Source organism: Nannospalax galili, unplaced genomic scaffold, assembly GCF_000622305.1.
Source record: "Nannospalax galili isolate Female #2095 unplaced genomic scaffold, S.galili_v1.0 scaffold811, whole genome shotgun sequence".
Lineage (NCBI taxonomy): Eukaryota > Metazoa > Chordata > Mammalia > Rodentia > Spalacidae > Nannospalax > Nannospalax galili.
This window is the reverse complement of record NW_008329150.1, coordinates 195,000-222,065: the sequence shown is the minus strand read 5'-3', so window position 1 is coordinate 222,065 and position 27,066 is coordinate 195,000. Positions and strand designations below refer to the sequence as shown.

Here is a 27,066-nt window from a genome sequence, read left to right as displayed (position 1 = left end):
TATATATATATATCTTCGTGAATGATCTAGGGGCACTTTCAAAGGCTAAATTCTTGTTCAGTGAGTGTCAGTAAGTGCCCATGGGACTAGTTGTCATTGTCGATGTTTGGTTTTTTTGAGACAGGGTCTCATGATGTAGTCCTAGCTGGCCTGAAACTTGCTATGTAGACCAGGCTAGCCTCAAACTCACAGAGTGCTGAGACCAATATATATCTTCGTGAATGATCTAGGGGCACTTTCAAAGGCTAAATTCTTGTTCAGTGAGTGTCAGTAAGTGCCCATGGGACTAGTTGTCATTGTCGATGTTTGGTTTTTTTGAGACAGGGTCTCATGATGTAGTCCTAGCTGGCCTGAAACTTGCTATGTAGACCAGGCTAGCCTCAAACTCACAGAGTGCTGAGACCAAAGGTATATGCCACCACGCCTGACCTCTAGTTGTTTATGTTGTTCTTTTTTATTGATTTGTAATGTGTTTCCTTATGGCATTTTCATGCCTATGTGTCATCACACTTAGTCTTCTGTGTATCTACTGGTTACTAAGAAAGGTGTGCTCAGGTCTCCTCCTAGAATTGTGGATGTTGGTTTATCATTTAATTCTGTCAGCTTTTGCTGCATGTATTTTGATGCCCTTACATTAGGTGTAGGCATATTTACTAGTATTACATATTACTGAGAAAGTGACCCTTTATTATGTATAGTGATTCTTTTTATCTCTGGTAATTATGCTTTTGCTCTGAATTTTACCTTTTTTAATATTAATATAGCCACTCCAGCTTTCTCTTAACATTGGTAAGGTATATATTTTTTCTAGCATTTATTTTTAATTTATCTATATCATTATCCCTAATGGATTCCTTTATAGATTATATCTGTAAGTCATTTTTATCCATTATGAATAACCCCTGTTTTAATTAGGATGTGTTTAGATCACTTGCATTTAATGTCATTATTGACATTTTTAATCAGCCAAGTAATTTTTTGTTTCCTTTCCCTCTATTTTTCATTGTTCCCCTTTCTTGCCTTCGTGAAATACTTGACTTACTTTAGAAATCCATTTTAATTTATCTATTGTATTTTACTGTATAATATATTTGAAATTTTTAATGACTGTCCTAGGGATTTCAACATATAACTTAATTTTTCATACTGTACTTGGAATCAGTATTGTTATCACCCTGTGTGGAGCATAGAAACTTTACAGCATACAATTTCTTTTACTCTTCTTCCTTTATACTGTACTTGTCTTATGTATTTCATCCATACACATTAAAATCTCACCAAGCCAGGTATTGTGGCACAAGCCTGTAATCTCAACTCTCAGGAGGCTGAGGCAGGAGAATCAACTGAATAGGAGGCCATCTGGGACTTCCTAGAGAAACCGTGTCTCAAAAAAAGGAAAACAAAACAAACAAACAAAAAACATCAGCCAGGAACCTGGGTACAATTGTCTCTTCCTCCTGCTCCAAGCTCCTGCTCCTGGCTCCCCACCACACCAGCATCACCTCTGGGACCTCTTGGAGGGCCTCTGTGGAGTTGAATGACGGGTTCATGGTGGCTAAGACTGAGGGAGGCCTGGTCCACTAACTCTCACTGTTATTCCCTGGCCTGGCCTTGACCAGGTCAACTGAAGAGATGTGAACAGAAGTTGCTGGGTATGTTTTGCCACTTTTGAGGACAATACAGCAGCTGAGGGTAAGACCATGTAGATGCAGATCTACAAAAAGGGCTCACCAGGTAGATGGAAAACAAAAGAGGAAACAGTATAGTCAGAATGCAATGCTGACTACATCCAAGTTTTTCTGAAGTTAGGTCTACTTGTTTATGTCTTGGATCTTGCAGATAGAGTAATCTCAAAGGCTTATCTATTTTCCACAGCATATGGACAGCCATGACTTATGGAGCAATGCTGGTGATACCAGCCTTACAAAAGGGCAGATGTTATGGACAGAGCTGACCCTTACTCCTCCATTTGACTTCCTACTATTCCTATCATGCTTCTATTATGCAAGATGATTTTTTTTACTTTATTTTTTAATTATTTATTTAATAACGACATAATTAGAAGAAGTATTTCATTACAACAGCATTGACATATTCAATAACAATTTCCAGAGCTAAGATGCATCACTTTCAAAATTGGCTGTAAATTTTTAGGTTTACAGTTGAATTAATACAGTTATACAATATTGTACTCAGTATAAACCCTATAAGACATAAAATTAAATGAGGGGTTTTAACCTTTAAAAAAAGATCTCCATTTCCTTATTAAAATATACAGTTTCATACAGAAAAATTCATTTTTAATGCAATTAACACTAAGATGTTTTAGGTAAGATGATTTTCTGGGAGGACTACATGCTTAAACTATGGCACAAATACACAAAGTAAAAATTTTGAATAGTATATTTCTAGTAATTGGTGTCCTGCTCCTGGAATTCCACTGGAAGCTAACCTTTCAGAGGATCATGTCCTGTGACATGAATTTTATGTGGAGAAAATTTATTGTCTTCCCTCTTATTTTAACAACAGCTGGTAAACTGCTGTTCAGTAGTGCTAACTCTAATTTACAAAGGATAATCTTGAGTGGAATTGCTTTTGCTTGATGAGAGTATGTGGGAATGACTTCTGGGAATGCCTTCTGTTATAAATGGGAATCTTGGGGCTGGAGAGATGGCTCAGTGGTTAAGAGCACTGGCTGCTCTCATGAGGATCTGGGTTTGATTCCAAGCACCCACATGGTGGCTAACAACTGTCTGTAACTCCAGTTCCAGGGGATCTGATGCCCCCTGAAGGACATTGCATGACATGGATTCATTTAACACACATGCAGGCAATACACTCATACACATAAAATAAAAATAACAAATAAAATAGTTTAAATGGGACTCTTACCTAACTTTGTAACCAAAGTTACTCTTATGTTTTGAGATCGCTTAATATTATTTCAGCTTGTTTACAATGTAAATCTTGCTATGCCTTGGACTCCTTTTGTAAGCTAAACACATAGCTTTAATCCCTCATGACCCTTCCAATGTATGTGTATATATTGTAAAAATATAGTTGCTGAAACTAGCAAATATTGTAGAAAGCAACTAACTATTCCATTTGTGTTGCAAAGAGCAGATGGGATTAGATTGCTAATACCTGTTTGTGGTTATGTATGTTGTTCTCCATCAGTAGGGGTCAGAAAAAGAAAATTCTCTGATAAGGTTCCTCTTTTCCCATATCATGCTGGACATTGTTTCAATAAATACAGAGCAAGGCCTTTATTTGGGAACAATTCTAAGAGAAATTTGAGGAAACAAATTCTCAGAACAGATTGGGCCCGCTCCTGGTTTTAACTGATGCCAAGGGGTCAGGCTGCCTTTGTTCAGACAAGTCATACTGTTCCATCTCTCTGCCTCAAGAACACACATGGTAAATCCTAAATTATCCAGCGTAAGGAGTGAACAATGTGCTTGCCACACAAGCATGAGGACCTGAATTTGGATCCCCAACACCCACACAAAAGCTGGGAACATACTGCACCTGGAGTTCCAGTGCTGGGGAGGTGGAGTCAGGTGGATCCCTGGAGCTTATTGACCAACCAGCATAGCTGAATTGATGAGCTTCAGGTTCAGTGAGGAACAATGACTCAAAATAAGGTGGAGGGCTAGAGAGGTGACAGCAATTAAGAGCGCTGGCTGCTTTTGTAAAGGACCTGGGTTCAGTTCTCAGCACCCACATGGAGGCTCACAACTGTCTGTATCTTCAGTTGCAAGGGATTTGATGCCATCTTCTGGTTTTCATGGCATGTGGTATACTTATATATATGCAGGCAAAACTGTCATACACAAATAATTTAAAAAATATTTTACTATTTTTATTTTTCATGTGTATGAGTGTGTTGCCTGCATGTATATAAGTGCACCTGTGTCATGCAATTTCCACAGAGGTCATAAGAGGACATCTGACCCCCTGGAACTGGAGTCACAGATGATTGTTAGCTGCCAAGTGGGTGCTGGGAACTGAATCCGGGTTCTCTGCAGTATCAGTCAGTGCTCTTAAGCACTGAGCCATTTCCCCAGCCCAGTAAATAAATTTTTGAAAATAAAGTGGACACCCAATGTTAACCTCTAGCCTCTACATGTGCATATGTGGGTAAGCACACCTGTACATGTATATGTACACACACAAACAAAAAGGAAAAAATATTTTCATTGTATGGATAAATAATAAAGTATGACTTGTTCATTCATTTTTTGGTGGTCACATGTTGTTTCCAAGTTTGTTGTTGTTGTTGTTGTTGTTACTATAAACAAGGCTTCTATGAACATTTTTTATGGACATACACTATTTTCTTAGGTAAATACAGATGAATAAAATGGCCATATCACTTGATAAATGTGTATTTAAAAACTGCCCCAAGTATTTCCAAAGTGTTTATACCACCTTACAGCCCCACCCTCACTCAGTTCATGAGTGTTCTAGTTCTTCCACATCCTTTCCAATACTTGGAATGTCAGTCTTTAATTTTAGCTATTCTAGTAGATGTGTGATGGTACCACTTCATGGCCTAATGAGCAATACTGTTGTGAATCACTGTAGCTCTAGCTGGCCTGGAACTCACTATGTAGACCAGGCTGGCCTCCATCTCACAGGGATTTACCTGCCTCTTCTTCCCAAGTGCCGGGATTAAAGGTGTGCACCACCACACCCGGCTATGAATCATTTTCTATGCTTGATACCCATATATCTTCTTTAATTGTTCAAATATTTTGCCCATAACAAAGGACACTGTTGATCTTACTGAACTGTTTCAGTTGTTATCCATTTTGTATTCACATTCTCAGTTACAAAAAAAAGGGGGGGGGGAATTTCAAAATACCCTCAATGTTTTAAGTATATGTTTTCCTGTTAGGTCACATTCCTACCTATCTTGGGCTTTATGCAGCCCAAGACAACAGGTTGGGCACACCTGATAGTCACTGTACCTGGAGGTACTCACAGGGCACAAGTTTCTAAAGCTTTGTTTTGCAAAGAGGGACCCCATGCCACATAGAAGCTTAGTGCCAGAGCCCATGCACGACTCTGATCTTCAAGGAAGAAAGCTACAGCTTTCCCTGATGCCTTTGAGCCAGTGAAAGTGAATCTGAACTTTATTGCCTCCCTTGCCTCATCTGTAAGAATCTACTGCCAGCCAGTCTAGCAGAAACGGTGCATTTCGGGATCAGTGAGAGACCCTGTCTTAATTATTGTGTGTATGTGTGCCCAGTGGGGTGGGGGGGCTTAGGCCCCTTGATCTCTGGAGTTAAATAAAAAATTTTTAACTTATTTAGTTGGGTGAGGGGGTAGGACAGAGGACACATTGCAGGAGTTCTCAGGAGTTCTTTCCTTCTCTCAGGTCATCAGTCCAGGCAGCAAGTACCTTTACCTGCGAAGCCAGCCAGCCATCTTACCTACCCTGCAGTAGGTGGGTTTTTAAAAAATCCATATTTCTAGAAATTAGAGCTGCCTGTTTATATTAGTTTGATCAGAGAATTGTTTGAAAAAATTTCAATAAAATTATTTTATTCTCCTTTGTCATTGATTCATTTATTGTTAACCGCCTCTTATTTAGCCAGGTCCTGTGCAGGGTGCTATGGGATACAGTGGTGACGAGGACAGGCTCAGTCCCAGCCTTGTGAGTTTACAATCTAGTTTCAGCAGACAGAAAACCAGCAGTGAGTAAATGAAAACAAGGCCTTGACTTCTTTGCCTTTGTATCAGTGAATGAAGTTTTGAGTCAAAAGGTCTTGAATAAATGCCAAGGTCATTTTGGGCATCAGTTTATTATAAAAAAACAATACTAACTGCTTGAACTGATGGTGTTAGTACCTTAATAATCATGTTTTAACTAATTTAATATTCATTTTCAAAGACAGTTATTTAAGTAATTTTCAAGAATAAACATCTTTTTCAATATTTTATTTATCATTTTTTATTTTTTATGTGTATGAGTGTGTTGCCTGCATGTATGTGAGTGCACCCATGCCATGCAATGCCGCAGAGGTCAGAAGAAAGCTTCCAATTCCCCTGGAACTGGAGTTAAGGACAGTTCGTAGCCACCATGTGGGTGCTGGGAATTGAACCCGGGTCCTCTGCAAGAGCAGTCAGTGCTCTTAACTGCTAAGCCATCTCTCCAGCACAAGAATAGACATCTTAATGTTAGCAATCTAAATGACCCTTCAGTTATTTTCATTAATGAAATTTTTTAAACTTCTATTTATCTTTTTCAATTCTCATTATTAAATTAATGACTGTGCTGGATAGTTTTAGTGTCAACTTGACTCACCTGGGTTGAGGGAGCCTCAATTGGGGAATTTCCTTCATTGGACTGGCCTGTGGTCATGTCCATGGGGCACCTTCTTGATTGTTGAGTGATATGGGAGGGCCCAGCCCACTGTGGGTGGTACCACCCCTGGGCAGGTGGGCCGGTGTTGATAAGAAAGCAAGCTGAAGCCAGGTGTGGTGGCACACGCCTGTAGTCCCAGCACTTGGGAGGCAGAGGCAGACGGATCTCTGTGAGTTCAAGGCCAGCCTGGTCGACATAATGTGTTCCAGGACAGCTGGGGCTACAGGGAGACCCTGTCGCAAAAAGACCAAAAAAAAAAAAAAACCTGCTTTTGAGGGCTGGAGAGGTGGCTCAGCGGTTAAGAGCACTGACTGCTCTTGCAGAGGACATAGGTTTGATTCCCAGCACCCACATGGCAGCTACGAATTGTCCTTAACTCCAGTTCCAGGGGAATCCGACACCTTCTTCTGACCTCCACGGCATTGCAAGACACGGATGCAGTCATATACATGCAGGCAATACACTCATACACATAAAATGAAAATAATAAATAAAAATAATTTAAAATAAACAACAAAAAAAAGAAAGGCTGAGCAGGGGCTAGGGGAACAAGCCAGTAAGCAGCGATCCTCCATGGCCTGTGCTCCAGCTCCTGCCTCCAGGTTCCTGCCCTGAGTTCCTACCTTGGGCTCCCTGATGAACTGTGACCCCAGAGATGTCAGATAAATAAGCCCTTTCCTCCTCAAGTTGGTAGTGGTCAGAGTGTTTTGTCACAGCAATGGAGAAACAAACTAGGACAATGACTATAGGAAATGTTTCCTTTTACTGAGAGAAGTGGCCACTTTTCTTTAGGAAATATAGCAAACATGAATTGAGATAGATTAGATTACAATAACGTATGTTTAAAACAATCCACCAGTGCTGGGTGTGGTGACACAGACCTTTAATCCCAACCCTTGGAAGGTAGAAGCTGTGGATCTCTGTGAGATCAAGGCCACCCTGATCCACAAGGTGACTTCCAGGTGGGCTGGGACTAGGGAGACCTTGTCAAAAAACAAACAAACAAACAAAAAAAAATCCACCAGACAATGATATAATTGTTGCTTTCAACAATCGTAACTCAAACATTTGAAATAATTAGAAGAGTAATTCTTTAAATTCCTCACTCATTTACCATGTTGTCAATCTTTCTGGCATCCTGTCTGGCCTGAAGACCTTTCCTCAGCAGTTCTTTTCAAGCAAGACCACTGGCAATGTTCTTCTTTTTCTTTTCTTATTTTACTTTCATTCTTGAAAGATAGTTTTTCTAGGTATTAGAATCTGGTTGACAATTCCTTTCTTAATAAATAGTAAATATTTATTAAATGTGTTCTGTTTTACTTTGCTCTCCATGGTTAATGGTAAGAAATCACAATTATTCAAAACATTCCTAGCAGAGCATGGTAGCACATGCCTTTAATCACAGCACTCGGGAGGCAGAGGCAGGTGGATCTCTGTGAGATGGAGGCCAGCCTGGTCTACATAGCAGTTTCCAGGCAAGCTGGGGCTACCAGGAGACCCTATCTCAAAAAGACCCCCCCCCTGAAAAATTCCTATATAAACAATACATCATTTTCTCTGCCTTTTCAAGATCATTTTCTTGGTTTTTAGCGTTATCAGTAACTGAAAAGTATTGTTTATATCATGGCCATTATTTGGGATTCATCAGAAAGCTGCAATTCAGAGCTGTTTTGCTCTGCTCTTCCCTGCTGCCTACACATCTGCAACTGCATCTGCATCTGGGGCCAAAAGGGTGGAGGACTGAAAGAGGAAAAGCAGCAAGTGCTCCCTTCCTTCAGGACCACACATACTCTGTTGGAGTAATTTCTCTCCCCTCAGTTTCAGTCGCCTGTGGCTTCCTACTGTCATAGCTACCACTGCAGGATGACCTGGGAACTGGGTTGCGAGAAAAATGGAGAAAAGATTTGAAAAGAAAAGAAAAATTACTTCCCCTGATCACTCTCTCCTTTCCTAAACCTCCAGACAGAATGAGGGGGACTGCTTAGGAGCAGCTGTGCTGATGCAGAATTTCAGGTTTTGTTCTATCTTGAGGCCAGGTTGGAAGATATGGAAGGAAGCAATGCTAAGTCCACCACCCTGTGCTTCTTCACCCCACCTGCCTTCTTTCCCAATCAGCCTGCTACACTTCCTCAGAACCCTCAGATAGCTGCCTTGTGATTTGTTAAGATTTTCTTGCTGCCTTCAGTGGGAAGAGGGTGCTTACCCAGAACTGCAATGAAAATTGCTTTTGAAACTGAAAGATATTTAAATATTTTTCCTAATTAGTAAAAACAAAATTACTGATTTCTTTGAAATAATTTTAAGCTGTTTTATGCTTATAATCCTCATTTGTTGCAATTTGCATTATAAACACTTATACTCTTTTCAATCACCTGCTTTCTGAGGCTGAGAAGAATTCTTCACTGGCTGACACCATTCCAGATGGAACAGTGTGGGTGGGTAGAAGCACTCTCTTGCTTTGGGGACATTCCTAGTGGAGATTTCTGGGAAATGTAGTCCTCTTTTTTTTAAAAAAAAAAAAAAAAAAAAAAAAAAAAAAAAAAAAAAAAAGGGGGGGGGGTATGACAATCCCAGAAATTTTCTCCTGATTTAAGTATAAAAAAGTCACTTGTATGATTTAGGTAGCCATTAAGGCAGATAAAAATCTCATCAATTAACCTTCTACTGTAGCATTAGATTTTTTTAGACATTAGCCTCAACATTTCTCATGGCCTTTTCAGCCGCAATGTCCTGCTACAATGTCTCTTTCAGATAATGATGACCAATTAACAGGAAAATTCAATTTAATTAGATAGAAAAATGTAACTAATGACAAAAATAGGCATTTTTGCACAAAATCTGAGCCGTACTGTAAATAAGAACTATAGGAAAAGATTTGCTTTGAAAAGTAATGGGAAATTTAAAATAATGACTTTTTTCATATACATTACAAATATTAACTATTTCTAGAACATCAGGCCAGTTTTGCAGAATCATAGGTTAGTGAAGTTACTTTAAAATTTTTCATGGAGGGTGCTGGAGAGATGGCTCAGCAGTTAAGAATACTTGCTGTTCTTCCAGAGGACATGGTTTCAGTTCCCAGCACCCACATGGCAGCTAACAACTGTGCATAACTTCAGTTCCAGGGGATCCAACACCTTTTCTGGCCTCTGCAGGCACTACACAAACATGGTATTCTTACACACATGCAGGCAAAACACCCATAAAATAATAAAATATATTTTTTTAATTCTCATGGAAAGCCAGGTGTGGCAGTGCACAACTTTAATCCCACCACTTGGGAGGCGGAGGCAGGAGAATCTCTATGAGATTGAGGCCAGCCTGATTACACAAGTGAGTTCCAGGCCAGCTGGGGCTACAGGGAGACCATGTCTCAAAACAACAGCAACAACAATAACAACAACAATTCTCCTTGAACATTCGGTTAGGGGTAGAGAGTAGAAAGTAACAAATTCAGCTTTGGCAAGTAGACATAAGAGACTTCAAACAGGACTTTCAGGATGGCATCTAGCTGAGTGCTTCTAGAAAGGAAATGTGTGCTTGCTTTCACTCACAACCAATATTTATTGAGCACCTACTCTGTGATAGGCTTTGTTCTAGGCAATGGGAATATAGCAAGGGGAAAAAACTTTCCCTTATAATGTGTACATTCTACTGGAGATGATAATCTAAAAAAAGTAATAAATGAGCCAGGTGTGGTGGCACATGTTTTAATCCCAGCACTCAGGTGGCAGAGGCAGGCAGCTCTCTGTCAGTTCAAGGCTAGCCTGGTCTACATAGTGAGTTCCAAGCCAGCTGGGGCTACAGGGAGAAGGGAGACCTTGTCTCAAAAAAGACCAAAAAAAAAAAGCAGTAAATAGAGGTTTATTTTTCAATTGCTAATAATACTGTAAAATTCAGACAAAAGTGAGTGGGGAGGTTCTGGAAAAATGGCTCATCAGTAAAGTTCCAAGCATGAGGACCTGAGTTTGGATGCCCAGCACCTGCATAAATGGTCAAACATGCAGACATGGCAGGACTAGTGGATTTGTTTTGGCCTGTGGTTTGAGAGAAAGACGGCATGAGGAGGCTGGTCACTGTGTGTCCCCCAGTCAGGAAGCAGAGAGATGAATGCTGGTACTCAACTTTCTCTTTTTTTAACTTTTTATTTAATTCTGGCCCCTGACATGGGATGGTACTTTCCACATTCAAGGGGTGGGGGGAGAAGATATATACCTACACTGAACATTGTAAGTTGAGATTGCTTATCTCGGCAACTAATCATTTTAATACTGAAAGGATAGCATTTCTGCCCTCAGATATTTAAGATTCCTACTAGCATTTTTCTTAGCCAGAGCTGTTCACATTAAATAACTCTGGTACTCACACTTGATTTAGGGGGTCAAAAATGTCCCCCAAAGCACCCAGATAATATTACTACTTAATGTGAGCTGACAGTGTGGCAGAGTGAGACTGGTGGCATCACCCCACGTTGCAGATGAGAACACTGAGGCCTAGAGGGATGAAGGGACTTGCCCAGGGTCACATCGCCAGATGCCGGATGACATCCTTTACACCCAGCCCCATCTCCCAGCTCGACTCTAGTTAGAAGTGGGAGAGGACCCCCCGCCCCGCCCGCCAGCGTATGGTTGTTCCGGTTCCCGGGCCCTCAGGAGCCAGACCAACTGTCTCTTTAAGAAGGAAAGTGAAGCCCAGCGGCTTACGCAGCTGCCGCGAGCAGCCACTGGCTCATCCCCTGCATCCACCTCTCCTTCCCCGCCCTCCACCTCTCCCTCCCCGCAGCCCCAGCCCCGGCCTGCATCCGGCTAGCTGCTTCCAGCTGGGGCTCCGGAGCAGCTCCTGGGGCAGCCTTTGGCTCCTGGGGCAGCCAAAGCCATGGAAGCTTCCGCAGGTGATGACAAGGACCCGGGGGACCTCCGGGCCCACCGCCCAGCCGCGCCCGCCGCGCCCTGGAGTGCTAGTGCGGGGGCGCAGAGCGCGGGTCGCGCGCCGAGCTGCCGGAACCCGCGGCGGGCAGCGTGCCCTCCGAGCTTGCAGTCCGCGACCGCCTGAGCTCACAGGTCCGTGTTTCTCTTTTCCCCACCGCGGCAGGTTGCTGATCACCGCCCGGCGGCTGCGACTGCAGAGACGCTGCGCCAAGCGGCGCGCGAGTCTTGCGAGCGGGCGGGACTGCGGAGGGCGAGTGGACCCAGGTGAGGAGGCCGTGGCGGAATGGGAGGTGGCCTGCGCGGGTCCGAGGCTGCCGGGGGCGGCCCACGGCGGCGCGACCCCTCCGGGAGCGCCAGCCCTGAAGAGGATTAATCGTGACTCATTCTTCCCCTCCCTCCATTCCCCTACATCCTCCTGAGCATCCCCGCCCCACCCCCCGCAGTAAATTTTGCTAATTAGAGGATGCTGATTTCTGTAGGAAAGACGCCCAAGGTCTTCCTTGATAGTAAGTAGATGGGTTTTAGGGAACTAATCCTCTCCATTCCTTATTTGTCTTTCTCTTCTGGCTTTCAGCAAACATGTAAGCTTCTCTTTGGAACCCTACACCCATCCCAAGGTCAAGTGCCAATGACTGTTTCTTTCCCATTTTCCCCTCTGAGAAACATCGGAGCCATGCAGTAGATCTGGCAAAAAAAAAAAAAAAAAATTCCCATGATCCCTAGAGTGGGAGATCTGCCTCAGTCTCCCTAGAGCTTCCCTGGGATATGCTATTTTCTCTTTCCACTCCCTAGCAGGGAGCAAGGCTGCTTGCAACACCTGCCAGCCTGAGAAGTCCCATATTCCCCGCCTCAGCCCTGAGACTGATGGAGGGGCTGGGCACGTGCCGCCTGTTTCCTTGGCCTTCTTTGCCCATCTGGTGGTGTGGGTTTGGCTGGGCTGGAGGAGCTTCCCAGAAAAAGCTGATCCCTGCAAGCAGAGGGGTGTGAAGAACATGCCAGAGACTGAGGTTCTGGTCCTTAATTTGCTGGCCCCAAGTAGCCATCTTACAATTTTTAGAGCGTGGGTGTCTGTCGGCTTGTCAGTTAAATGCAAGAGCGGGGCTAAACGATCTTTACAATTTCAGTATACCACTTGAACTTGGCTCCCACATCAGGGAGCCCCTCTATTAAAACAATTTAGGTTTAGGACCATGAAATAATTGGGGTCTCCTTGGTTAATCTCTCTTAACTCCGGACTTCTCAAGTGAAATGTTGACCTTGTAGAGCTGGCACTGGAGGCATCAGACAATTCTATGGCGGCATTCCTGCACTAAGTTACTTCCCTTCCCTAAGCTTTAACTTCCTCATCTGTAAACAGGGGAGAAGGGTACCTGCCTCAGAAGGTTGTTCTAAGGGTAAAATGAAATGAGTGTGGAAGCTCCTGAGATGATATGATGCCTGTGCTTGACACACCATAGGTTCTCCAGGACTCAGAACTTGGAGATAGGCTAGGAGAATGGGGAGCCCTCCCCCTCACCCACCAGATCTTCCACATTCCTGTGGGCGATGGTCCCTGCTAGGTGATAATGAATGCTAGAATGCTTTGGGCCCCCAGGCTGCTAGCCTGGGAGCACCAGGAGGTGCAAACATTTCCACCACAAGAACTGCGACATCATTCTAGCAAAGGATGCAAGGAGGCATGTATATCCCAGCTATGGGCTTAGAAAACCCTGGTATCCATGCATGGATGGAGACCCTAAGGGAACAGAAGCTCCTGAATCTTGAGTGCTGGCAGAAACAGGAGCAAGGCTTGTGGATATCACACGAATCCCTTGCCCTCCCTGGGGTCTCCCCAAGACTAAGGCAAGAAAGTCAAATTTTGGTGCCCGTATTTCCTACTCTGTCTTCCTTCTGGCTGTCATTTCAGCCTACCACCATTCCTGCCTTGCACTAGCTTATTTCAGATACCTTCTGGTTTTTGACAGCAACATAATGGAGCTTCCCAACAAAGTGAGGTCGGAATTTTGCTGCAGCATCAGTTAGGCCAAAAGAAATCATGATGCACCACCCCCTCCTCCTACCCTAAATCTCTGCTAGACCATGAGCTCCTCCTGGCAGAGACCCAGGCTCTGCTTCCCTGTGTCCTCAGTCTCTGGCCCATGACAAGGCATAAAGTAGGTGCTTAATAAGTGTTGAATTGAATAAATTTGAGGCAATGATGCTCTCAAACCAACTATATTGGAAAGAAACCACAGTGAGTTGACTTCCAAATGCTGGGCACTGCACAGGTGTTGTGATTATTAATATTCATTATTGCCTTTCTTGGTGGCTACCAGGCATTTTATCTGCTCTTCTAGGGCTCCTGACTAGGAACAGAGGGACCAGATGTGCTTGGGAGGGTGGTGATGTTGGCAAGCAGGGTCCAGGTGGCACTGGCTGGTGTGAGACATGACTGTGAGAGGGAAGAAGGTGGGAAGAGTGAGTCCAGCCATTGCTGTATGAGGGAGAGGAGCTGGCCAGGAGAGCCAAGCAAGCGAAGACAGACAGCAGCAGGTCAGAAGACCCAGGTCCCAGACCCCATTCTACTGCCACCTCATTGTGTGACCTTGGGCTAGTCAGCCCCTCTTCAGTGTGTATTCCTCTCCATCTGTATACCGAGGGGACTGGGCTTAATGATCCCTAGAGCTCCTTCTGGCTCTAAAATTTTGCCAAGGAGACTTTTAAAAATAAAAATGGACAATTATTTATTATTATTCCTCATATCATTTATGGAATGCCAGAGCATTGTAGAGGATCCTTGTAACACATTATACCTACTAGGAAGTGAGGAGACTGAGGCTTAGAGAGATTAGGGACATGCCTAGGGCTGCACAGGCAGAAGTGGTGGTCTCCCTGGCTTGAAAGCACTGCCTTTTCCATAGATCCTGCTGCCTCCCACATATACCTTGCTGTTACATGTGTGTCACATATGTGTGTGCATTTGCACATAGGCATGGGGTTCAGAGCCAGGAAAGCTATGAAGGATGGTGAGGATAGATCAGGCATCTCCCCTGAGTGCCTGCTGCAGAGGACGTGCTGGGCTGAGCTGAAAAGCATGTGAGTCAGGGCTGCAGAGTTCTCGCCATGAGCTCTATTTGGCTCACGGATAGCAGTTTCCCCTTTCTCAAGGAGAATAGCTGGTTCTAAATGACAGTCATGACAAACGTGCTTTTTGAGTGTTTCTTTGTTTGCTATTTTAACATGTTTTCAATTATTTACTCCTCAGATCATCCTGATATGTAGGTTCCATACATCATGTTACCCATTTTGCAATGAGGAAGCCAGAACAGAGAGGTGGAGAATATTGCCCAGGACTGGCAGCTAGCTTGCTACAGAACCTGGAGAGTATGGACCTGGAAGCTCATTGGCTTGGGAGTCAAGGGGCTGCTTTTACTCTGAGCCCTCCCATAGACTGGGTCACCTTGGGTAAGCAAGCTTCCCTCTGAGTGTCAGTGTCCCCATCCCTCAAATGGACTGAATGTACTGATTGGCCCTGAAAGTTTAAATGTGCCCTTATTCCAGCCTAGGGTGGAGGGATTCCTGGTTCTTTTGAACAGTGTTCAGGGTTTGTTATGGTTCAACTAGCTAGGTTCTAGGCAATATGCATGGGGGTACAAGAAAGAGTGGGAGCCAGTCCTGAGTTTCAAGATGCTCATAGCTAGCAGAGGGAGAAAGAGACCCCAACATGCAGGGCTGGAAAGATGGCCAGGAACTGTGAGACATGTGGATGCTACGTGTTCTAATGAGGGAGCAGAGAAGGGGTGGGAGATGGTCCTTCCTACCTAGTGGGTCGAGAAAACTTAGACAGCTAATGCTGTTATTTTTTTCCTGTGTTGTTTGGGAGTAATGTTAAGATTCTACCCAGATTGGACATTTCTGAACAGTTTTAGAGACCTGTGGGTACTTCTCCCCAGCAGTTTACAGCCACAGAGTCTGAAAGACCATCTAAACTCACTCTGCGACACTGTTCCAGTTGAATTATCCATTTGTCCCAGGTGGACCAGAGCCTTTTCTGTCCTTTTAGGATTCTAGAAACAGCATCTTTTTTTTATTTTTGGTTTTTGAAACGGGGTCTCAGGTTACCCTTGAAGTCATGATCCTCCTGCTTCTGCCTCCTGAGTGTTGGGATTACAGGTATGTGCCATCTCTCAGCAGAAGTAGGACTTTTCAACATTGTTACAAAGTCTGTCTCCTGCCTCTTGAGAGACCAGCAGTCTTGAGAGCTTTCCTTCTAGTCTCCTTTCAGCATTCCACCTGTCATGAAGAATTGCTCACCCTAAAAGGTGAACTCATTGCCTGAGATTTCTCAGCAGGGCAGTGGCTAGAACTGTCCAACGGGAACTGCATTTCTGAGCCACATGGGCTTTTTCTGTGTCTAGGCCACCCAGGCCCTAGGGCCGGGCAGCTGGTGCTCAGTGCAGGTGACACTAGCTGAGGGCCTTTGCAGAAGGAGATCTGGGTCCCCAGTATGCTCTGCATCTCCTAATGGATGGATATTTATGAAGTGTTTGTCACATGCCCAGTGCTGTCCTCTGAATTGAGGTGCTGAGCCATCCTCTGCCTGGGAGGCAGCCTGGTGCAGTGGAAAGAACCAGCATGAAGAGTCAGAGACTGGAGCCTCACCACACCCTTCTAGCCACTGGCTTTGGGGCCTGAGGTTAGACCTTTTACTTTTCCTTACCTGCAGAATACAAGTCAGAGGTGGAGATGGTTAAGGGCCCTTCAAGCACCGATGGGCTAAGCACCTGCAACTATTTTCTTCTTTATCCACATTATGGGGAGCGAGGGTGGATAGGGCGCAGGGGCCTGTAACTCAGAGAAGAATAAAATAACATAACAAGAGGCAGGAACAAAAGCTCTGTGGATTTGCTAGAGGGACAGAGCTTGGGAATGGCTCCATTCAAAGCCACCTCTTGAAAGATAAGATGATGCAGATGCAGATAGATTGATTGCAGCATGGTTTGAACCAGGAGGAGCAGCATGAACCTGCTGTCATGTGGGGACAGGCAGGTTGTGTAGCCAGGACTTGGGTTCACAGAGGTCTGTAGCTTTGGGAGTCTAGCCTAGCTTGGCCAGCTTTTTATTGTATGAGATAAAGACATTTCAAATGACACTTAAAGTTCTGTTTACTATGGTAGTACAACAGAAAGCATTTAAAGACCTCTAGGCTATAATATCAGAAAAAAGGCACCACTTCAAATTTAATACATTTGGGATATAGCTCAGATAGAGCACTTACCTAGCATGCTCAAATCTCTAGATTCCATCCTCAGTGCCACAAAAAAATAATAAATTTTAAAATCCCTAACTCATGTTTGGCTTATTCTACCACAGTCAAGTATCTATGAGTTGACCGGAGTCAGGCTGCTTGGATTTAAGTCTTCATCAAGTTACTTTTTCTCTCAGAGTTTGTTCCTCATCTATGAAATGGCAATCACGTTCTTTGTTCTTTAAGGTCATTAAGGTCTGCACACCAAAACAGAACCCTAACTCAAAGGGCCTTGGTTGTGGTCGTCTGCAAATGCAAAGCAGGCTAACTGGGCTATAGCAACTCGAAGTGCTCTCAGGACAGAGGCAGCCCCTGGCCTGTCCTGCTGCTCTTGCCCACAGAATGGGGACCCAGTCTTCTCAGACCTGTAAGACAGAAATCTGGACAACTGTTGTGATGCTCTTGATTTTTAGTAAATGTAACCAAATATACATATTGAACTGTGTCTTTGTTAGGCCATTGGTGACCTCTGATATAGATTTTCCATGCTGGGCACACAACACTCAGCAGTTACTGGCTGGTCTACAGAGAAGGAAAACAGACTAGGAAAGCAGGCCTAGGGCAGGCCTTTGGCAGCTTGCAATCATTGGCTTTGGGCCCTGGCTTCAAAAGCCCTAATTGTGCTGTCCCTTCACTTTCAGCTGAGGATCTGGGGACTGAGGCCTCCAATACCTCTCTAACTACTTCCAGGCCTACCAGGGGGCTCTGGAAGCTTGAGTGGCAGTCTAAGGAGAGGAATCTTATTGAGTAGCCTGTGAAGCGTGACACAGAAACCACCTTGAGAGACAGTGTGAAGAAAGGTTCCTTATGGAGCAGTTCCAGTCTTTGGAAGCCTGGTGGCCTCACAGCTGAGGTACTGCCGCCCTCTGCTTGGGTGGAATGTAGTCTGGTCAGTAAGCAGGCAGTCTGCATTCACCCCTGCCATGTGGCCACTCGGGGAGGGTGCACTCTGGTTGCAGAGAAAACTTGGAGTGTTTGTTCTTAAGAAGGTCCTCTGAGGAACTGCTCATTAGCAGGAGGAACCCCACCAATGTGGCTTTGGGGACTTCCAGGATTCAGACGAAGCCACCAGTGACTATTTACATTCTTGTGGCTCTAGTTAATCAAATATTCATCAAGCAACCTAATGTGATAAGGTTCTATTTTGGATCTGTCAGGGGAGGCAAAGATGCATCTATTCATTTTAGTCCATTCATTCAACCTGAGTGTGTTGAATATCTCAAGTACCAAGATGTGCCCCCTCCCCTCATGGAGTGTTCTAGCCTGGCTGAAGATGGATGGATGGCATACAGTGTCTGGCACACAGGAACGCTAGCAACAGTAGTCATTGGACTTTGTGACTTCTAAGCATTGAGTGCTGGCCACCAGAATGCATGTTTTAGAAAATGCATAAAAGTTATGCCCAGCAACATGCCTGCCGCTCAGTGAAGTAGCTGTGTTACTGTTGGCCTAGGAGATTGGGCATACCCAGAAGAAAAGCAAACTATGGACTGGCCAGAAGAAAGAGAGGCAGCCAAGCAATCCAAGAGGCAGGGGTACAGATCAGGGGTAGACTGCATGCTTTTGTGTTCACTAGGCCATGTCTGGTCCTGATCTCCAGTACCACAAAAAAACAAAACAACAACGAAAACCATCAATTCAGGTCCCTTACTTTAGGTTATCCACACTTTATAGAGGAAAACACTAAGGCTCAGAGAACAGAAGCAATTTATTCAAGGTTACATGGCTGCCTTATAGCAGAACACACACACACACACACACACACACACACACACAGGCTGCTCTGTTTTGATGTCAAGGCTGTGCTCTCCCCTCTAAGCCATACTACTTCTGGTGAACAAACAGTTCATTGGATGAACACAGGAGACAAAAGAGGCACAGTGCTACTGTACAGATAAGCACATGCCCATAGCTTAGGAGCTAGGGCTTCTAGAAAGAATTGACCCAGAGTTCTGTGCCCATGGTAGTTGGAGTCAGGACTCTAACCCCCCATGGATTGTCTGTGGTTTCCAGTATGGTAGACAGAATAGCACTCTTCAAGAACAAGGGGATCCTCTGCAGGTATTCAAAGCCCAGTCACAGCAGACAGCCTGGTCTTCCACAGCCCTAGGAGTAGATTCTAGAGCAGTGCTAGCAAGTGCCTTCAAGGGAGGCAAATTCTGACATAGTTGAGAGAAAACATTCTCAAATAACAACCATCTAGCAATAAGACAGTGCATTTCAGAGCTAGCTCCAGGTCTCTGAACTGCCTGCATAAGTTCAGGTATCCTAGAAGGGACTCTTGCAATGGAATGGTAATGCCATAGCTGACGAGGCCTACAGTACAGAGGATCTGGAATTCCAGGACACAGCTGGACACAATGACGCAAGCGAGGCATGCTTGTGTTCCCAGGAGAAAGGATATCTGTAGGCTGGGATTTTCAAGGAGGCTTACTAGAGGAGGAGGGAGGGGAGAAAAGGATCAAAAGAGATGGCAGAGTAAAGGCTGAGGGAAGGGAGAGGAGAAAGACTAAAGTGAATGAGCTCTACTCCAGCTGGGCGTTTAAGTCTGCTGCTCCCAGTAAAGGGCGGTTCCCGGTCCCCTGGAGCACCAGAAAACCTAGTTCTTTCCCAAAGCGTCACTGGAAGACCAGTTTGGTACCATTTACTTCCCACATATCCCTCTTTTCACTGTACCATTCACATCTTTCCGTCCTCCCTGCCCGAAGTGGCAGACTTTGGACGCTGAGCTCAGTGTGAGAAAGACCTACTGAACATCACCTCTTCAGTGAAGCACAGGCATGTGACGAGGCCACCTCCATCACCTTTCAGGCCCTGAGCTAGTGAGGAAGAGCTTCTCCTCCTGATCCTGACTCTCCTGGGAGCTCCTCCCTGTTCAGGGTGAGCACTGACTTCAAAGTCAAATCTGGCTCATTTCCAGGTCTGCCACTTCTTAGCCTGGGACTTTGGACACATTGCGTTACCACCCTTGACCATATTCTCATCTACCAGAGAGGGACCAATTATTCCTGTCAGAGAAATGGGACAATCTCCCAAGAACCTGTGTGAGAAAGGTCTGGTGTGCATCAGGAGACCCCACAAAACTGCTTTCCAGTTGCCTTCTTCCTATGGGCCACAGCTGCTCTCCACTTCTCAGTCCCAGTACTTGCAGAGGTGAAAAAGAGCACTCTCTTCATGCAGACCTGGGGTGTGGGACCAGCCCATCCTGGGAACCTACCAGGGACAGCATTCTCAAAAAGGAAACTGAGTTATAGGGAATTTAAGCATCTTGTCCAAGGTCCCACAGCTACCACATAGAGGCTGTGCCACCAAGCATCTGATTTCATAACCCCTGTTGTTTCTCCTCATCCCATTTTGTTCCTTTGCTCTCTTTCTTGTCCTCATCTGTTCTCAAAAGAGACCTGTGCATGTCTATTCCTCACCTCCTCAGCTCTCACCTGGGGCTCCTTGGAGTAGGATTGCTAGCCCTCAGCATGACTAGGGTAAGCTAAGAGCTAAGGAAGGCCATCTTGATGGTGTGTGACTTCAGAGAAGTCCCTAAAGTGATCTTGAACTCATTCTACTCTGGACCAGCAGTCTTCCCTCTGTACTGAGCCTTTCTCCCTTTGTTTTACTCACCCTGTTTACTCCTTGTGACACTGTCTTCCTGCTACTATTGTCATCTCCTGTGTTCAGAGCCACACCAAGGCCCATCTCAAGTGCTGTCTTAGGAATCCTCTTCCGAATTCCATAGCTCCTCCTTAGAACCCAGCCCACTGGCCATCATGCTAAGCTCTGTGTTCAGAGGTAGGATGGTCCCTGGCTTCCTCCAAGGAGAAGGCTGCACATTGTGGAACTCCAAAATTGAGAGAAGATTGTTCTCCGAGTCCCTTAGGACTAAGAGGAGGTGGGTATGGTAAGGAGTCCCAGAGATCAGCTGTCCCACTGAGAACAGGTCTCAGGCAGAGAGTGTTGAGCCTCTTGCCCGACTCCCTGAGTGGTCAGCAATGGAAGGCACCAGTAGGGGAGAGGCTCCTGATGGGCTCTCTCAGCCTATACCATGAACAAGTCACTTAATTTGCCTGGCCATGTTATCTCAGTGGACACTGGGCAGTTTAATTAAACTTAGCCGGAGAGGAGTAAAGCTGGAGTGAATCGAACTAGATTAGGAACCCCATATGTTCCAGTACAGCATTCAGTCCATAGTAGGTGCACAATAAATTCCAGAAAAACGTTTATAATTTCCCATGTCTCTTCAGTTGATAGTGAGCTTTCTCTTCATTGGAAGGGTTTAAACAGGACTGGTGCCTGCAGAATAGGACAGTCATGTAGATAAAGGGTCAGAGAAGTAGTCATTCAGAGATAATCATTGTGGACAGTGGGTTCTGAAACCCTCAGGTTCTTTGCTGCTCTGAATTTCTGTGGTTCCGTGAAGACTTGATTTGGCTCTCATTAGTCAATTACTAGAAATCAGTTGGAGTTCTGCTTAGATGTCTGTTTAGCAAGGATAAAAGGCAGAATTCTGCTACAGTCCTGAGCTAATTGAAGGCTTCCTCCCAAGAGGTGGCAAGGTTAAAAAATCCAGGCCAAGAAGAACTCCAGTGGAGCCTGTGCAGGGAGCCCAGCTGGGGTGGCTGGAGCATGTGGCCATTTCCATTAGATTCGAGAAGGATGCACCATGACTCCTAGGATGCATTTCCTGGGGCAAGAGTATCCCCATGACTGGTGTGTGCCTGGTACACAGGAGATATGTGGGGAAACACTGAGTAAATGGCAAGCCATCTTGGTGTCTCTATCAGATGAAATTATCGGCTGGGAGAGTTTGGGGGCTGCCCTAGAGGCCATGCAGCAGCTCCATCCTCCATGTGAAGGGGGATATGTGTTGTGTGTGTGCCTGACTTCCTGAGACTCCTGCCTGCCACAAGTCCTCCTCCTTCCATTTCTCCCACCCTTCCCCCTTCTAGCTTTATTGGAGTCTAGTTAGTATACAGCAAGCTGCACATATTTAAAATATACAGTAAGGTCATTTCTGACAACTGTTAATGCTCATGAAACCATTGCCACAATTAAGATAATGATCACCTGCCTCATCACTAGAAGTTTCAGCTAGCCTGTTCGTGATTTGTCCCTCTCAAGCCTCATGGCCTCTTGCCCCTGGGGAGCAACATATCTGTTTTCCATCACTATTTCTTTTAGAAGTTTCTATACATGTAATCCTGCAGTGTACATTTTGGAGGGTCTGGCTTTGTTCATTCAGTATAGTTATTTTTAGTCCTGTTGTATGTATCAGCTGATTATTCCTTTGTTATTGGGGAAAGGGATCAGTGGATAAGATGCCTATAGTATAAGCATGAGGACTTTAGTCGGGATTACTAGAACCCTTGTAAAAGCCAGGTGGAACAGTGCCCACCGGCAACTCCAGCTCTAGAGGGGTAAAGACAGGAAGAGCCTGAGGGCTCTTTGGCCAGCAAAACAGCAAACTTCAGGTTCAGTGAGAGACCCTATCTCAAGAAATAAAGTGGAGAATGACTGGGAAAGACATTTCAGCATCAACCTCTGGCCTCCACAGGCACATGTGCAGGTGAGCATATCCACACACACATGTACATACACAGGCATGCAATGCACACATGCATGGATGGACACATGCACACAACACTCTAAAGAAGAAAAAAATACTTTATTCACTTTTATTGTTGAGTAGTATCACTGCACGGATAAAAGATGGATCATGGTTGGTTTATCCATTCATTTCTTGGTGGTCACATGTTTTGTTCCAGTTTTTTGCTGCCACAAGTAAGGCTTCTGTGAGCATTTTTATATAGATCTTTTGATGGACATATACTGTTTTCTTAGGTAAATACCTATGAGTAAAATGGCTGTATCATTTATAAATATGTATTTAACGGTCTAAGAAACTGTTCCAAGCATTTCCAAAGTGTTTGTACCACTTTACAGCCCCATCCTCAGTTCATGAGTATTCTAATTCCTCCACATCCTTTCCAACACTTAAAATGTCAGCCTTTAATTTTAGCCATTTTAATAGATGTGTGATGGTACCACTTCACGGCCTTAATTTGCATTTTCTAATGAGCAATGATGTTACGAATCATTTTCTGTGCTTATTTGCCCCCATCTATCTTCTTTAGTGAAGTGTCTTTAAAATATCTTGCTTTGGTTTTGTCTGTTTGGTTTTTTTTTTAAAAACAGGATCTTACCATGTAACTCTGGCTGACCTGGAACTCACTATGTAGACTAGACTGGCCTCAAACTTAGAAATCCACCTGCCTCTGCCTCCTGAGTGTTGTGATTAAAGGTGTGCACCCCTACATCTGGCCTGTTCAAATATTTTGCCCATAAAAGAGGGCACTATTAATCTAATTTAGTTGTTCCAGTTTTTGTCTATTCTGGATTCATGTTCTTTGTCAGATACATATAGTTTACAAATACTTTCTCTCATCTGTGGCTTACCTTCAAGGGCCTATGGGAGCTTGTATGTAAGGCAGAAGGAGGGAGGTTGGAGGGAGTGGCTAAGAAAGCCTGGCTTCCCAGGATTTCCTGCTTCTAAATTCATTTCTCCCCCACTGCCATCTCACCAACCTTTTGACACTACAGCACAATGTTGTCATTTCTCTCTTTCTACAAACTTCATACCCAAGAACCATACAATCCCGTTACAAAAAAAGTTGTCCCCTAAATCTCATAATATTTTAAGTACAAGATTTTGTGTTGGGCCACATTCATGTCTATCCTGGGCCTGAGGTATCCCAGGGTTGTGGGTTGACACACTCGATAGTCACCACAGGGCAACACCTGGAGGTACCTACAGGGCAAAGTCTCTAGAGCCTCATTTTGCAAACAGGGACAGAGCCCATGCATGATTCTGATCTTCAAAGAAGAAAGCCAGAGTTGCTCCTGATGCCTTTGGTCCTGTGATAGGGTGTGAATCAGGTAAGTTTCCTGCCTCCCTTGCTTCATCTGTAAGGTGGTCACTGCAGAACCTTGCAGTGGATGAGAGATGGGACAGAGCTCTCAAGCTAGCTGCCTGTCTCAACCCTAGAATGAGAAGTATGTGTCTGCATCATCACCATCCGAAGGCCTTTAGATAGAAAGCAGAGGAGGATTGCCTGGTATTCATTCAGAAAGGTCTGTGGAGCTTGGCCCTGGCCTGGACGGGATAGAACGCTGCCTGACAACCTTCTGTGTTGTGCGCTGGCTCTGTAGAACAGGAAGGGCATCCTCACCTCTTCTGCAAAAGCCTTTTCACAGTCTGTGGCAACATGTGGGAGTGTGTCCAGGCCCAGAAGCCCCAACAAGAAGAAAACTGTGGTCCAAAGGCAAAACAGTGCTATTAGGAGCATATATAACAGGGCCACAGGTAGGGCTGTAAACTTGGCTTCCTGTAGAGCCAACCACAGGCTTCCCTGCCTGATTGAACTTTAGAAATGAGCGGGCTGGAGAGGCTCCCAGAACTTTTTAGAGAGCACTGCATGGCAAAGCCTTGATTCCTCCATGTGGGCTCAGTCAAGATGATTGGAAAGAAAGCATGAGAGAGATGAGATTGGGTTTTCAATAGCTCTGAGAGACAAGAAGTGTTACCTCCACTTTATAGATGGAGAGACCAAGGTACCAAGAGGTCAACAGATGTTAGTGATAGGCAGAGCTAGATGCCCTGGCTCCCAGTGCTGTGCTCACTTATATTACACCAGGTTCTCATCCAAGGAGGGCAGAGGAAGCTTCCCAGGGCCCCCCTTCCTGATGCCTGGAGTGACTGTTTAGACATCTCAGGATGCCCAGGTCATCAGCTGGCTGCCTAGCTTCTTTTAGCAGCTGTTTTCTATCTGGATTCTGAATCCATCCCTAAAGCAGATACCTGAGAACACACTCTCCCTCTGAAGGCATGGTATCCTTTCTTGCAGCCCTTGCAGGTGAACATCAGACCAGGTTTTCAGATCTAAGAAGCTGCTCAGAGTTCACAGGCTGGAGCTGGGACTGTAACTTGCACACAGAATTGGGTTTGCTTGTGTGGATGCTGTGAGCTGGGGATACTACCGGCCTTGAACAAAATTGGGGTTCTCTTAATAAGGGAGAAAAGGGTTTAAACATTGGGAGGTGGTGGTTAGTGCTCCTCTCTCTCTCCCTCATCCCTCATGGGCCATGTCTTCTGGACCCTCAAGAATTGACCTCCTAAATTTCTCTTGAAGCCATTTCTGCTTCTGGCCCTCCTCTCTCAGCCTCCATAGTCCTCTTAAATGCCTCCCTATCTCTTACCTTCTCTATTAAAGCCTCTCCCCATCCCTTCCCCTTCTACTCTGAAGAGCTGGTACAAGGTTATCTGTTATAATATAAACCTTGAATCTGATTTAACCTTAAACTTGCTCATATATTTTTCTGGAGACTCAAAAGGCACCTCCACCTACACACACAGACCCCTCCTGGCCCAGCCTTACCTGCTACTCCCCATCACCCCTTACTCCATGGGGCCTTGCAGTACACAACCCCCATAGCATTCTGGGATATTAACCACTGCCTCCATACTCAGACAGGAGATTCCCTCCATAGGCAGCTCTTATGGATCCTTCAGAACCCTGCTCAGAGGGACCCTTCTAACTCCTGAAAAGACACCCTCTCCTGCTCAGTTTCCTTAAACCTGTGTCCTGATACTGGGCTACTGACATAGGAGGCCGTGGCACACAGTAAATGAATGTTGGATAGATACATAGATGCTAGGAGGTCGTGACTAGGAGGAGGGGACACATTGAGGTTTGCTTTTGGTATTGGGTCCAGGCCAGTTTTGAGCTTGGCCTCAGCTTTCCCCCTTGCCACATGAGTGTGAAGATACTGGCCCCAAGGTTAAAGAGATAGCTAAAGTATCTTGTCTGAGCTTGAACTTTGTTTTTTGTTTTTTTTTATGTGTATACATGTATTGCCTGCATGTAGGTAAGTACACCCATGTCGTGCAATGCCCAAGGAGGACAGAAGAAGCTGTTGATCCCCTGGAACTGGAGTTACAGACCGTCATTAGCTGCCATGTGGGTGTTGGGATTCGAACCTGGGTCTTCTGCAAGAACAAGCAGTGTTCTTAACTGCTGAGCCATCTCTCCAGCCCTGAACTTTGCCTTTTAAGGCGTTGGTCAGCTGCAGTGGTTTTGTCAAGTGGTAATTCCAGCTGATGTCATGGGTTGAAGAGTCAGCTAGCAAGGAAGGTCTTCAAGGAAAACCTGATCCTTCGAAGAAGTAGTTCAGCAGTACATTCAGACTTTTTGACCCTAGACGTTCTGGGGAGCCATCTTGAGGAAAAACAGTAAATATACAGTAGTAACTATGGATAAAGATACTGATTATTGCATTGGCAAAGTTCTCATGTTCAACAGAAGGGAAACGTTAACCTTAATGGACTAGTGATCTAGTGATGGAATATACAGGCCATAATACACTGTGTGTGTGTGTGTGTGTGTGTGTAGGAGTGGGGGTTGTTGTATACATGTCCCTGTGAGTGCAGGCTGCCCTCGTGTGGAGGTCAGAGGACTACCTTGGGTGTCAATTCTTACCTTCTGCCTTATTTGAGATAGGGTTTCTTATTTGCCATTAGGTAGCCTGAATGTTTGGCCTGAGAGTTTCCAGGGATTCTCTGTCTCCAGCTCCCACCTCTTGGTAGGAGCACTGGGATCACAGGCATACCCTATGTCCAACCTTCATGTGGGTTCTAGGGATTCCAACTCAGTTCTTTACACTTGTGAAACAAGTACTTTACCAAGTAAGTCATCGCTCCAGCCCCCATAAAACACTTTCTATAAAGACTATACCATATGGACAGTTCTTAAACCACGTTAAATTTCCAAAAAGATGCAAAGTTGTATAAATACTATGGTTAGAGCTGTACAAAAACAATGCCCCTTTAACAAACATATTCTGTGTTTAGAAAAAAAAACCAAATGCTTTTTAAAGAGTGTGTACTACTTTTATAACTATATTTAGTTTAAAAGTGACCTAGTCATGATGGCTCACACCTATAATTCCAGTACCTGGGATGTAGATGCAGAAGGACTAGGAGTTCAAAGTGAGTTCAAACTCAGCTACACAGTGAGTTTGAGGCTGGCTGGGCTATATGAGACCCTGTCTCAGAAAACAAAAGCAAAATTTGACCCAGTTAAAGTGAAGGGAACCTGAAGTATGAGATCTTCCTGGGATGAGTTGTGTAGTGGCTTGGTTTATAAAATAAGGGGGGAAAGCTCTGTCCTCTGAGCAGCAATGCTGGACTCCTTACAGGCATTATCTAAGCAAATCCTTTCAGCTGAACCTCACTTGGGGTATGATTATGTCCAGTGCCCTCCTGAGAATTAGGCTCCCGACTCAGTCCCTCCCTAGGAGAGAGCACCTGCTCTTTGTACCATGCTAGGGCCCCTGTGATTATGGGGTTCTTGTGTCTTCATGGTAAAGGCAGGTGAGATGTACATTCAGGAGTCCAGTGTCAGCAGAACCAGTGAAGGCAAGCTGCT

General features: G+C 44.8%; 1 protein-coding gene and 1 pseudogene across 9 annotated transcripts in view; both read left to right on the top strand.

Moving 5' to 3' along the window:
- Positions 1-846: 846 nt before the first annotated feature.
- On the top strand, positions 847-2,603 carry LOC115070563 (annotated as a pseudogene).
- An 8,508-nt stretch (positions 2,604-11,111) lies between these two features.
- The window catches only part of Snph (syntaphilin), a 42,593-nt gene continuing 26,638 nt past the window's right edge, over positions 11,112-27,066 (top strand). For 3 of the 9 annotated variants that reach the window (XM_008834244.3, XM_017798436.2, XM_029564070.1), the window contains exons 1-3: positions 11,243-11,264; positions 11,465-11,565; positions 14,546-14,745. In XM_008834244.3, the coding sequence (XP_008832466.1) occupies positions 14,592-14,745 (154 nt within the window). In that variant the 5' untranslated portion in view covers positions 11,243-11,264; positions 11,465-11,565; positions 14,546-14,591. Of the gene's footprint in view, positions 11,265-11,464; positions 11,566-14,545; positions 14,746-27,066 lie in introns of those variants that run through there. The other 6 variants (XM_008834301.3, XM_008834292.2, XM_008834286.3 and 3 more) reach the window with 5 other exon arrangements.